A 12,978-nucleotide genomic window follows, 5' to 3' on the forward strand; every position below is an offset into this window, starting at 1 on the left:
GTAAAAAGTACAAAAGTTGATTACTCATTATTTTTCTTGGTTTACTGACAGATACACCTGGGCCACCAGTCAACTTTGTTTTTGAAGATTTGCGGAAAAATTCTGTCATTTGCAAGTGGGAGCCTCCCCTTGATGATGGTGGAAGTGAAATCCTAAACTATGTACTGGAAAAGAAAGACAATACAAAAGCTGATATGGGCTGGGTCACTGTCAGTTCAACACTCAGGCATTGCAAATTCCATGTAACAAAACTGATTGAAGGAAAAGAGTATCTATTCCGTGTATTTGCTGAAAATAGAGTTGGAGCAGGACCACCATGTGTTTCAAAACCAATGACAGCTAAAGATCCTTTCTGTAAGTTTTAATTTTGAAGAACAACCTTCTCAGAAAACAAAGTGTTAAACTATAACAGACTGTTAGAAAACTCAGCTTTATCTATATGGATGTTTCCCAGAAGAAGCTTGAGCTATGTGATAGCTATTGCACATTTTAAACCATTGAAATACAGGGAACTATCAAAAACATTCTAGTTTTAATAGTAAACACATAAGAATGATCATCACTGTCATAAAACTTTACCCTTAAAACACTTTACATCTGAATAGTGACATTCTCTGTGTTTCATAGATTAGTATTCTTACCAGAAGAGAGAACTGTTGCAAATTTGCTTACTGATCGCTGTTAGGAATCAAAGGTTCTGAGAGAGCAGAAAAACTCTTAATTAAAATTAGTCATTTCTTATATCTTAGCTTTCTATTAGCTTTGAGTAAGCTCTGAAGAGACAGCAATGATGGCAAAACCACCTTTTTGTTTTTCAGCTCCACCAGATGCACCTAATAAGCCTGATGTGGAAGATGTAACCAGCAACAGTATGCTGGTTAAATGGAATGAACCGAAAGATAATGGCAGCCCTATCATAGGGTACTGGATTGAAAAACGTGAAATCAATAGTACTCATTGGGCTCGGGTCAACAGGAACCTTGTGAATGCTCTGGAAGTAAAAGTTGAAGGACTGTTGGAAGGTTTAACTTACATCTTTAGAGTGTGTGCTGAAAATGCAGCTGGCCCTGGGAAATTTAGTCCACCATCAGATCCAAAAACTGCACAGGACCCAATAAGTAAGTGACTTAGCAGAAGCTAGTAGCAGAGAGTTGACAAGATAGGATTCATAGCCTTTGACTTTGATTTACTCTTACTTGTTTATTTATTTATAGTGCCACCTGGTCCACCGATTCCGAGGATTGCTGACACAAGTGCAACTTCCATCGAGCTAGAATGGCAACCTCCTGTGTATAATGGTGGTGGAGATATCACCGGTTACCATGTGTACAAACAACTGATGGGAGTAAACGAGTGGTCACGCTGCACAGCAAAACCCATTAAGGTCCTGCAGTTTACAGTTGGAGAAGTCAGAGAAGGTGCAGACTATAAACTCCGTGTTACTGCACTCAATGCAGCTGGCGAAGGACCACCTGGGGAAACTGAACCCGCAACAGTTGCAGAACCTAAAGGTATTGCAATTGGATTCTTTTTAGATAAATGTCCAGCTGCTTAAAAGGTGGGTTTGAATCCCTCCCTTCAACTAATGGACTGTTTCTCTTTCTTCCACAGAGCCTCCCACTGTTGAGCTGGATGTTTCTGTGAAAGCAGGCATTCAGGTCATGGCTGGGCAGACTATTAAAATTCCTGCTACTGTGACAGGGCGTCCTACTCCCACCATTGCATGGACTGTAGAGGAGGGTGAATTAGACAAAGATCGAGTTGTTATTGAAAATGTTGGCACAAAATCTGAGCTAACCATTAAGAATGCATTGAGAAAAGACCACGGAAGATATGTAATTACGGCTACCAATAGCAGCGGTTCAAAATCTGCAGGAACCAGAGTAGAAGTATTTGGTAAGAAAAATACTTTCTCAAATTAAATAAGCTTTTCTTTTGGTCAGTATGGGCTTTACCTTATTTGTTTGATTTTGTTTTTCAGATGTTCCTGGACCAGTCCTTGACCTAAAGCCTGTGGTCACAAACAGAAAGATGTGTTTGCTTAACTGGTCTGATCCTGAAGATGATGGTGGCAGTGACATCATAGGCTTCATTGTTGAAAGGAAGGATGCCAAAATGCATACTTGGAGACTAGCTGTAGACACAGATAGATCTAAATGTGACATTACAGGTCTGATTGAAGGGCAGGAATATAAATTCCGTGTTAGTGCCAAGAACAAATTTGGTACTGGTCCACCTGTTGAAATAGGACCCATTCTTGCAGTTGATCCATTAGGTAAGATGACTCATTTTACATGGTTTTTAAAAAGAAAAAAAAAAAATCAGATTAATTAGACAATCATTTTGTCTTTTCTTCTATATAGAAAATGTGTTTATTTTTCAGCTACATGGATAGGCATCTGCCTTTGCTTCATTACTTTAGTCAGATTTCTGAACCAGTTCTCTGAAGCTAGTGTGATTCTTTACATAGCAATATACTGGTGTCTGTTGAGATACTACTTACTACTTTTTTCACCACACACATGAGAAACTTTCTATGAGCCATAACCATACTCAGATTCTTTGCATACAAAAACTATGGTTTTAAAAGGCCAGAGCTAGCTACTGCATTCTTTTGATTTAAAATTCTCTGATGATTTTTTTTTATTGTAATTTATCTGTGTTAATAGGTCCTCCGACAGCACCTGAGAGGTTCATGTACACAGAGAGGACGAAGTCATCCATAACACTTGATTGGAAGCCTCCACGCAGTGATGGTGGTAGTCCCATCTTAGGATACATTGTTGAGAAGAGGAGACATGATTCAAAAGATTATGAAAGAGTTAATGCAAGGCTCTGTCCAAAAACATCTCTTCTTGTTGAAAAACTTGATGAACTTCATATGTATGAATTTCGTGTGAAAGCTGTCAATGAGATCGGAGAAAGTGAGCCATCACTGCCCCTCAATGTAGTTATACAAGATGATGAAGGTATATCAGCTTTAAAGAATCCATATAAATATCTTTAGAATGTTTCAAGGCACTTTCTGTTTCATGTTTCATACCATCTTCACTCTGTCACTTTCCTTCTTTTCAGTGCCTCCAACTGTTACATTGCGTTTGGCTGTGAGAGGAGATACTATCAAAGTCAAGGCAGGAGAACCTGTTAACATTCCTGCTGATGTAACAGGCCTGCCAATGCCAAAGATTGAATGGGACAAGAATGAAGTTTTAATCGACCAAACATCCAATGCACTTAAGATTACCAAGGAGGAAGTGTCTAGAACTGAGGCAAAAACCGAACTTATCCTGCCTGCAGCAGTGAGGGATGATAAAGGCACCTACACTGTGAGAGCTTCCAATCGTCTTGGCACTGCATTTCGCAATGTGCATGTCGAAGTGTATGGTAAGGATGTAACATTTTAATAAAATAACAGCTAATAAAATGCCTTTGCCTTTTCTTTAATGTAGCTCCATGCTCTATTTCTTTCATACAGATCGTCCTTCTCCACCAAGAAATCTTGCTGTTTCTGATATTAAAGCAGAATCATGCTATTTAACATGGGATGCACCTCTTGATAATGGTGGTAGTGAAATTACCCATTACATTATTGAAAAACGAGATGCTAGTAAGAAGAAATCTGACTGGGAAGAAGTCTCCAAAGGCGCTGTTGAGAGAAGATTTGGGGTAATTTATAAAATATCTTTATTACATACTTCAGTATGCATAAAAAATAGCAATATTACATATTTTGTGGAAACTGATACTTGCATAGGTGCCTGTGCTCATGCTCCATTTAGACTCCAGAATTACTGGATGAATGTTTCCCTCCATGTATCTATGTTATCCCCCATGTGACAAAACAAAAGAAATTGTTGACTTTTGCTGCTTAACCTCAGCTGAGCTAGAGAGAAGACACCTTCCTTTCCATTTTCCAGAATTATTCATTTTTTTACCAACTGCAAATAGAACAAATTTAATGACAATTTTATTTATGCTTACTATGCACATGAAATGAGAGTGTCCTTAGGACATCACATAGAGCTGTGTAGCACATAAACATAGTCAGTCAGTCAGATTGTAAGATAGAAGTTAAAGTGAAAACTTCTGCTTAACTCCAAATAATTTGATTCTGAAAGTAGCCACGTATTGATTTAAATCCTCTTTTTTCAGGTATGGAATCTTGCAACAAATGAAAAATACCAATTTAGGGTCCGGGCTGTAAACAAATATGGAATAAGTGATGAATGCCTCTCAGAAAAAGTTGTTATTAAGGATCCCTATGGTCTTCCTGGACCTCCTGGAAAGCCAAAAATTTTGGATCGTACCAGATCATCTATGCTGGTGACTTGGGAGCCTCCTTTGGACAATGGTGGCAGTCCAATAACTGGCTATTGGTTGGAGAAGAGAGAGGTGGGAGGTGTCTACTGGGCACGTGTCAACAGGGCTCCAGTAACAAAACCATCTGTAAAAGGTCTAGAGCACAATGTGCTTCGTTTGGCTGAAGGTGTTGAATACCAGTTTAGAGTTATGGCTGAAAATCTTGCTGGAATTGGCCCTCCCAGTGAACCATCTGATCCAGCTTTGGCAGCAGATCCCATATGTAAGTATATCATTTGTATGACTGTGTTAGAGGACTGTACCACAACAGAACAAAAAATGTGTTAATATTACTTATTTTTAATTTATTAGTGAAAATTATTTTTTATGAAGTATTAATTTACTATAATTTATAATTAAGTATTCATTTACTTGATTAATCAAAGGCTTTGTTTGCATTAAACCTAAGAGAATATATTAAGACAAAGTTTCCTGATTTTAAAATTTTAAAAATAATGAGCTTTAATTTAATTTTTTTATTTCTTTTATGTATCTAATACTGTTATTACACCAATGTAGGCATTGCCATATGAATTTCAGATCAGAATCATATTTTAATATTATTGTTTTACTTTACTGTTAAACTATTCAATCTTTATGCCTTTTACCTTAAGTGTCCCTTGCTAACATAGGTAATATATGTAATTAGTAAGCACAGTCTAGGATTTCTACTGTATATACAGGTAAAGAAATGAGAATACTGTCATTCTTCTAGAAACTATCTAGAAAAATATAGCAAGACACTAACACTGAGGTATTTTTTACTTGCTCTTGTTTTGCCAGTTGTGCCTGGTCCACCATCTTGCCCAGAGGTCAAAGACAAAACCAAATCATCTGTAGCACTTGCATGGAAGCCTCCTCAAAAGGATGGCGGGAGTCCTATAAAAGGGTATATTGTTGAAATGCAAGATGAAGGTAGTACTGAATGGAAGAAGGTGAATGAAGGAGACAAACTCTTTCCTACTTGTGAATGTGTTGTTCCCAACTTGAAAGAGCTCAGAAAATACCGATTTAGGGTGAAAGCTGTAAATGCTGCTGGAGAATCAGAACCAAGTCCTGCAACATCAGAGATACCTGTCCAAGATATTCTAGGTAAGAGTTCTGAGAACTGATTTAGATATTTGTATCTAAATATCACTTACCTCTATTAATGTTCAAAAAGGATGCCAAGCAAGCCAAAGTCAAAACAGAATAAACAATTATACAAGAATGGAGCAAAAGATTGACACACATTTTTGAAAGTGTCATGATATCTATGGCCAGGGAATGCTCCATTAGGAAACTGATGAGCACCTACAGACATACTAATGAAATACTGTTTATTTTATGAAGAATTTACATCAATGAGTTTTTCTGTTTGTATACTTCCCAGTTTGCCTTTTGCACACCCAACCTTTCTCACATGAACATGGATTCCACATGTTTCTGGGGGATTTCAGTTTAGTGATGATGGAACTTTACTTTCAGGAGCTCTTAAAATTTATATATTTAAATATTTCTGCAGAGGAACCAGAAATCTTCCTTGATCTTGGAGCACAGGATTTGCTCTCTTGCCGTGCTGGCACAACAATTAAAATCCCAGCTATTATCAAGGGTCGTCCAGTTCCAAAAACATTTTGGGAGTACGAAGGAAAAGCAAAAACAGCAGCAAAGGTTAGTAAAAGTAATTGTTTTGGGTTTTTTTCTACACCCGTTTCTAGACTCTTGAATCTATTCCCTTTATATTTACATTATTTCCCTTTTTCTATAGGAGGGAGGTCATAATGTACCTGAAGAAGCTCAGGTAAAGCAAGCAATTTTTTAACCTCAGTATTGTTGCATTTTTGAAATATAAGTATTCAAAGTTGATCTATAACTTCTCTTTCTTCCTATAATATGCAGGTGGTAGCAACTGATACACGTTCAGAGATTATCATCCCAGAGTGCAACAGAAGTCATTCTGGACGATACAGTATTACAGCAAAGAACAAAGCAGGACAAAAGACAGTGAATGTCAGAGTCAATGTGCTTGGTATGGCTTGCATATATTGAAGTATCCAAATATTAGGGTTTAGTCTTATTTTTCTACACACTTATATAAAATTGTGGCTGTTGTGCTTTTATCTTAACAGATGTCCCTGGTCCACCAAAGGACCTAAAAGTAAGTGATATCACAAGAGGTAGCTGTAAGCTTTCATGGAAGATGCCAGATGATGATGGTGGAGATAGAATCAGAGGCTATGTTATAGAGAAAAGAAATATTGATGGGAAAGCCTGGACTAAAGTCAATCCAAACTGTGGCAGTACTTCCTTTGTGGTACCTGATCTCATAACTGGCCAAGAATATTTCTTCCGGGTACGTGCAGAAAACCGTTTTGGAGTTGGGCCTCCTGCAGAAACCATCCAGCGGACCACAGCCAGGGATCCCATCCGTAAGTATAATTGAAGTCAAACAAATCCTTTAAAACCACATGGTATTGTATAGTGGATTTATTCACTCCTCTGTTTCGCTTGTGAAGATCCTCCTGATCCGCCTATTAAACTGAGGATTGGCCTTGTAACCAAGAACACAGTGAGCCTGACATGGAAACCACCAAAGAACGATGGTGGAGCTCCTGTTACACATTATAATGTTGAATGTCTCCGCTGGGATCGTACTGGAGAAGTGAAAGAGTCTTGGAAGCAATGCAACAGACGTGATGTGGAAGAAACAAAGTTTACTGTTGAGGATCTTGTAGAAGGTGGAGAATATGAATTCAGAGTCAAAGCTGTAAATATAGCGGGTCCTAGCAGACCTTCAGCCACTGTTGGCCCACTTGTTGTTAAAGACCAGACATGTAAGTACTGATACTAGTAAATACAAACTACATTTTAAAATTTTGAAGCATTTTTGTATGCTATTTTTTCAACATTTTGTTGTAGGTCCACCATCTATTGAGCTCAAAGAATTTATGGAAGTTGAAGAAGGAACTGATGTTAAAATTGTGGCCAAGATAAAGGGTGTACCCTTCCCCACATTAACATGGCTAAAAGCTTCTCCAAAGAAACCAGATGACAAAACACCAGTGGTGTATGACCAACATGTCAACAAGATTGTTGATGAAGATACTTGCACTTTATTGATCCAACAGTCTCGCAGAAATGATACAGGCTTATATACTATAACAGCTGTAAATAACCTGGGAACTGCTTCAAAGGAGATGCGGCTGAATGTTCTGGGTACGTGTCAAGAACTCTTACAATTACATTAATTAATAGTGCTTGTTTGATACTTGATTAATTCTTCTTTCTTAAAATATCTTCTAGGTCGTCCTGGACCTCCAGTAGGACCTATTAAATTTGAATCCATTTTGGCCGATAAAATGACAATATCATGGCTTCCTCCGTTAGATGATGGTGGTTCTAAGATTACAAACTATGTTATAGAGAAAAAAGAAGCAAATAGAAAGACATGGGTGCCTGTTACTAATGAGCCTAAGGAATGCATATTCACTGTTCCCAAGCTGATGGAAGGCCATGAATATGTGTTCCGCATTATGGCACAAAACAAATATGGAATTGGAGAACCTTTGGATAGTGAGCCAGAAACAGCACGAAACCTTTTCAGTAAGTAGAAATAAGTTTTCAAGTTGTCAGTTGTTTCCATATGCTGGTATGCATACAGCATCTGTTAAATAACACTACGGTTTTCTCTCTTTACTAAGTTTTCTAGAGTAGCTTAAAGAGTTTTAGCAGTAGTACCTGGTTCTTTAAAGCATGTGTAGTGCTTAAAATAGTTTTCTCCCTCCTTCTGTTATATTAAATAACATATTAAATAGAATTTCAATATTTTTAAGGCTTAAATAAATGTTTATTTGATAAGATTCAGGTTATTCTATTGTATTTGAGACACTATTAACCTCATAGACCAGAAAAAATCAATTTCCTACCTTCAGTTTTGAAAGATAAATTGGACAGAATAGCTCAGACATAGGAGGAATGTTAGGCTGGCAAGAGAAAATGGCTCTTAAAACAGCAAGTGTTGGGCTGGGCACTAAAATGAGGCAGTGATGCAGAAAGGCTAGAAACAAAGAATTTTTGACAATTTTTTTTGACTTGGAGGAAAGGTATTTCATTTTTCTCAGAATTATATGCACTTTAATAGGGCTGAGAAACTAAAAGAGGAAAGAAATCTTGTGCAGATGGCTACTACCTAGTGCAATGGTGACCATGTGACTGCATAGCTCTTTTGCACTCTAGCTGTTTCTGTGTACCTTTAGCATATTTTTTTACAAGCTATGTGTGAATTTTTTCCCCTCAGCTGTCCCTGGACCTCCTGACAAGCCAACAGTTAGCAGTATAACACGTGACTCAATGACGGTAAACTGGGAAGAGCCAGAACATGATGGTGGCTCTCCTATTACTGGTTATTGGTTGGAGCGCAAAGAAACCACTGGAAAGAGATGGACCAGGGTTAACCGAGATCCTATCAAGCCTATGACACTGGGGGTTTCATACAAAGTTACAGGGCTTATTGAAGGCTCTGAATATCAGTTCCGTGTTTCAGCTATCAATGCGGCTGGTGTTGGCCCCCCAAGCATGCCATCTGATCCAGCACTTGCTAGAGATCCTATTGGTAAATATTTTAAATTATTTTTTTTCTATATTTGAAAATATTCAAATAAGAACATATAATACATTGTTATGCTATATGATGATATTTTTCAGCCCCACCTGGCCCTCCTATACCAAAAGTTACTGACTGGACAAAGTCTTCTGTAGACTTGGAGTGGAGTCCACCAGTAAAGGATGGTGGTTCTAGAGTCACTGGCTACATTGTTGAGTTTAAAGAGGAAGGAAAGGAAGAATGGGAACGGGTAGGTAGAAAACCATTGCAGAATCTGCACTTCTCTCTGTGTCTATCAATATGAATTGTTCCAGAAAAAAAAAAAAAAATCTTTAAAAGTTTTGCTATTCAAGTTATTTTCTAAAAGCTTGCACCATAATTATCATCATATATTTAAAATACAAGACCAAGCTTGCCCTTCCTCAGTATGAAGTTAACTTTGCAATTACTAGATACAGAATTTTATAACTTTTATTTAAAGATGTGGGAAAATATGTAGTTAATATGTGATAAAAAATCACAGAAGGCCAAGTTAGAACTGTCAGAAAAGTAACCCTCACTGGTATCAAAAAATGCCTAGGCGTTTACAATTATTATGTTTCTACATTTTCTGAATTTTTTTCAATAGTGCCTTACTGAAAATTTAACTTGTGCAGACCTTGGCCATTTTTTATATCTCCATAAATATATGGATTCATTTTAAGTAAGACCTACATTTCCTATACTGTTTCCAGGTAGAGACTTAATATTGGGTTTGAAAAGAAAAGGACTGAATTCCCTTTCTTGTTGCTCTCACTTATATGAGTTTGTGTCAAAAAATACATGTAATTCTTCTGAGACCAGACTATAGTAGTTTCTAAATTGCTGTGTTAGAATATGTTAGAAAAAAGATGAATCTTCAGAAGAGCTTGTAAATCCATGACATACATTTCTTTAAAAATTTCTGACTACTTCTGTGTGTGCTAGATACATGTATGATTAATGCTTTTGTGTGCTTGTAAATCTGAAATTATTTCTAATGTAAGGTTTGTTTCAAACTCTGCAAAGAAATTGATGATATCTTGATGTTTGCTGACGTTACAATGTTTTTTTCCAGGTAAAAGATAAAGAAATTAGAGGAACGAAGTTCGTTGTGGCAGGATTAAAAGAAGGTTGTTTTTACAAATTTAGAGTTAGAGCAGTAAATGCTGCTGGCATCGGAGAGCCTGGAGAAGTGACAGACATTATTGAAATGAAAGACAGAATTGGTATTTATCATTTTGGTTTACGTTTTTAGTACCTCTAACTCAAGGTAAGAAAAATAAATAATTGACTTTTTATTTCTCTTCCCTCAGTGGCTCCTGATATTAACTTGGATGCAAGTGTCAGGGACAGAATTGTTGTTCATGCTGGAGGAGTAATTCGGATCATAGCATATGTCTCAGGAAAACCACCTCCAACTGTGACCTGGAGCAGAGATGAGCAAGCTTTGCCAGAAGAAGCCAAAATTGAAGAAACAGCTATTAGTTCTTCTTTAGTCATCAAGAATTGCAAAAGGAGTCACCAGGGTTTATACACTCTTCTTGCTAAAAATGATGGTGGTGAGAGGAAGAAGACAATTATTGTTGATGTGCTAGGTAAATAGCATCTTCAGTGCTTATGAACAAGTACAATTTCATAAGATTCAGCATGTATGCTTCAATACTCCAATTTTTCCTTTGCTTTCAGATGTGCCTGGCCCAGTTGGATTGCCACTCCTTACAGAGAATTTAACCAATGACTCTTGTAAATTGTCATGGTTTACTCCTGAAGATGATGGTGGTTCTCCTATTACCAACTATATAATTGAAAAACGTGAATCTGACCATAGAGCTTGGACTCCAGTGACCTACACAGTTACACGACAGAATGCTACTGTTCAGGGCCTCATTCAAGGGAAAGCCTACTTTTTCCGAATTGCAGCTGAGAATATAATTGGCATGGGTCCTTTCACAGAAACAACAAAAGAGATTCTCATTAGAGACCCAATAAGTAAGAATAGTGTTTGTTTCGATAACTGTCATATGAGAATAATACACAGGAGGATTCTGAATATACAGAAAAATGAATCTACCTTGTTTTTACTTTATTCACAGCTGTTCCTGACCGTCCAGAAGACCTGGAAGTAAAAGCAGTTACCAAGAACTCCGTTACACTAACTTGGAACCCTCCAAAATATAATGGGGGCTCAGATATCACCATGTACGTTCTAGAGAGCCGTCTCATTGGAAAAGACAAATTCCACAAAGTTACAAAGGAGAAAATGCTTGATAGGAAATTCACTGTGGAAGGCTTGAAAGAGGGTGACACCTATGAGTATCGTGTGAGTGCTTGCAATATTGTGGGACAAGGCAAGCCATCATTTTGCACTAAACCAATCACGTGCAAGGATGAAATTGGTATGTTTATTTTTCATATTTCTTTTGAAAATAGTAATTACATTTACTGATTCTTTACTTTTTCATATTAATATTGCTGACATTTGTGGACATTGTGTATTTTAATTTTGTCTTTCAGCTCCTCCCACACTTGACCTTGACTTTAGAGACAAGCTTATTGTCCGAGTTGGTGAAGCTTTCAGCTTGACTGGACGTTACTCAGGCAAACCTGCACCGAAGGTTACTTGGCTAAAGGATGATATTGTTGTGAAAGAAGATGACAGAATAAAGATCAAGACAACTCCTACAACTCTTTGTTTGGGGGTACTAAAATCTGTCCGTGAGGACACAGGCAAATATTGTGTTACTGTAGAGAACAGCACAGGATCAAGAAAAGGATTTTGTCAAGTTAATGTCGTTGGTAAGTTTTACTGAACAACAGCTTTGTCTGTGGTTTTTATTAGTGATTAGAATTCAATGAGTATTATAAAATTTAAGTATTGAAATGTGTTCTTTACTACAATAATTTGATTTACTGTATTCTTGATTATACTAAAAAGCTATTTATTAATTTTGAGCACATATTTAACTCTGAATTAGTTTATTCAGCATGAATAATTTAATGCCTCCACATGCATTTAGAAAAAATCAACACTGTAGAAAATGTTAATCACCAAATACACCTAAGAATTAAGAATGTCAAACATGTTTTACAGAGGAATAGCCCTGAAGTCTTGATTCTTTATTATAACTGTGATGTCAATCACAGTTTCTAATTTTAAACTGCATTTGCTGTATTGACAGTTTAATCTATGTTGTTTCATGAAGTTCATAATAAAGCATGGATATATTTTATTTTTTCTTAAACAGATCGCCCATCACCTCCAGTAGGCCCAGTTATATTTGATGAAGTCTTTAAAGATCATATGGTGGTTTCCTGGAAACCTCCATTAGATGATGGAGGCAGTGAAATTACTAATTACATAATTGAGAAGAAGGATACACACAAAGACTTGTGGATGCCAGTTACGTCTGCCACAGTAAAGACAACATGCAAAATTCCCAAGCTGCTTGAAGGAAGAGAATACCAAATTCGAATTTACGCTGAAAATCTTTATGGCATAAGTGATCCTCTCATCTCTGATGAGATGAAAGCCAAGGATCGTTTCCGTAAGTTTTTCGTTTTCAATTTTATTTGGATACTTCAGTCTTTATTCGGTTTGTAATGCTCATACACTCATTTTTTTCTTCTCACCCCAGGTGTACCTGATGCACCTGAGCAACCAATCGTTAAGGATGTAACCAAAGACTCTGCATTAGTAGTTTGGAACAAACCATATGATGGAGGCAAGCCGATAACAAACTACATTTTGGAAAAGAAGGAAACAATGGCTACAAGATGGGTCAAAGCTACCAAAGACCCAATTTTCCCCGGTACAAAGTTCAAAGTACCTGATCTCCTTGAAGGCTGTCAGTATGAATTCCGTGTTTCAGCAGAAAATGAAATTGGTGTAGGTGATCCTAGTCCACCATCAAAGCCAATTTTTGCTAGAGATCCAATCGGTAAAGTATCACATTTAATTTCTTACTGAATTTTTAATGCACTTCATTTCAGTTAGGAAATTCTTCTAATAGTTC

The 12,978-nt window shown here is 37.1% G+C and overlaps 1 protein-coding gene across 1 annotated transcript in view; it reads left to right on the forward strand.

The window, feature by feature from the left end:
• TTN (titin) overlaps positions 1-12,978 on the forward strand; it is a 240,259-nt gene that overhangs the window by 165,366 nt on the left and 61,915 nt on the right. The window contains exons 230-255 of the mRNA XM_086898524.1: positions 52-354; positions 819-1,118; positions 1,215-1,511; positions 1,612-1,896; positions 1,982-2,275; positions 2,670-2,969; positions 3,076-3,384; positions 3,476-3,666; positions 4,153-4,582; positions 5,143-5,451; positions 5,864-6,012; positions 6,110-6,142; positions 6,241-6,370; positions 6,471-6,770; positions 6,858-7,175; positions 7,261-7,557; positions 7,645-7,944; positions 8,639-8,953; positions 9,046-9,194; positions 10,041-10,191; positions 10,279-10,560; positions 10,652-10,954; positions 11,059-11,361; positions 11,480-11,761; positions 12,211-12,510; positions 12,601-12,903. Coding sequence (XP_086754650.1) covers positions 52-354; positions 819-1,118; positions 1,215-1,511; positions 1,612-1,896; positions 1,982-2,275; positions 2,670-2,969; positions 3,076-3,384; positions 3,476-3,666; positions 4,153-4,582; positions 5,143-5,451; positions 5,864-6,012; positions 6,110-6,142; positions 6,241-6,370; positions 6,471-6,770; positions 6,858-7,175; positions 7,261-7,557; positions 7,645-7,944; positions 8,639-8,953; positions 9,046-9,194; positions 10,041-10,191; positions 10,279-10,560; positions 10,652-10,954; positions 11,059-11,361; positions 11,480-11,761; positions 12,211-12,510; positions 12,601-12,903 — 6,933 coding nt within the window. The remainder of the gene's footprint in view (positions 1-51; positions 355-818; positions 1,119-1,214; positions 1,512-1,611; positions 1,897-1,981; positions 2,276-2,669; positions 2,970-3,075; positions 3,385-3,475; positions 3,667-4,152; positions 4,583-5,142; positions 5,452-5,863; positions 6,013-6,109; positions 6,143-6,240; positions 6,371-6,470; positions 6,771-6,857; positions 7,176-7,260; positions 7,558-7,644; positions 7,945-8,638; positions 8,954-9,045; positions 9,195-10,040; positions 10,192-10,278; positions 10,561-10,651; positions 10,955-11,058; positions 11,362-11,479; positions 11,762-12,210; positions 12,511-12,600; positions 12,904-12,978) is intronic.

Source organism: Cyanistes caeruleus, chromosome 7 (genome assembly GCF_971803275.1).
Source record: "Cyanistes caeruleus chromosome 7, bCyaCae1.hap1.1, whole genome shotgun sequence".
Lineage (NCBI taxonomy): Eukaryota > Metazoa > Chordata > Aves > Passeriformes > Paridae > Cyanistes > Cyanistes caeruleus.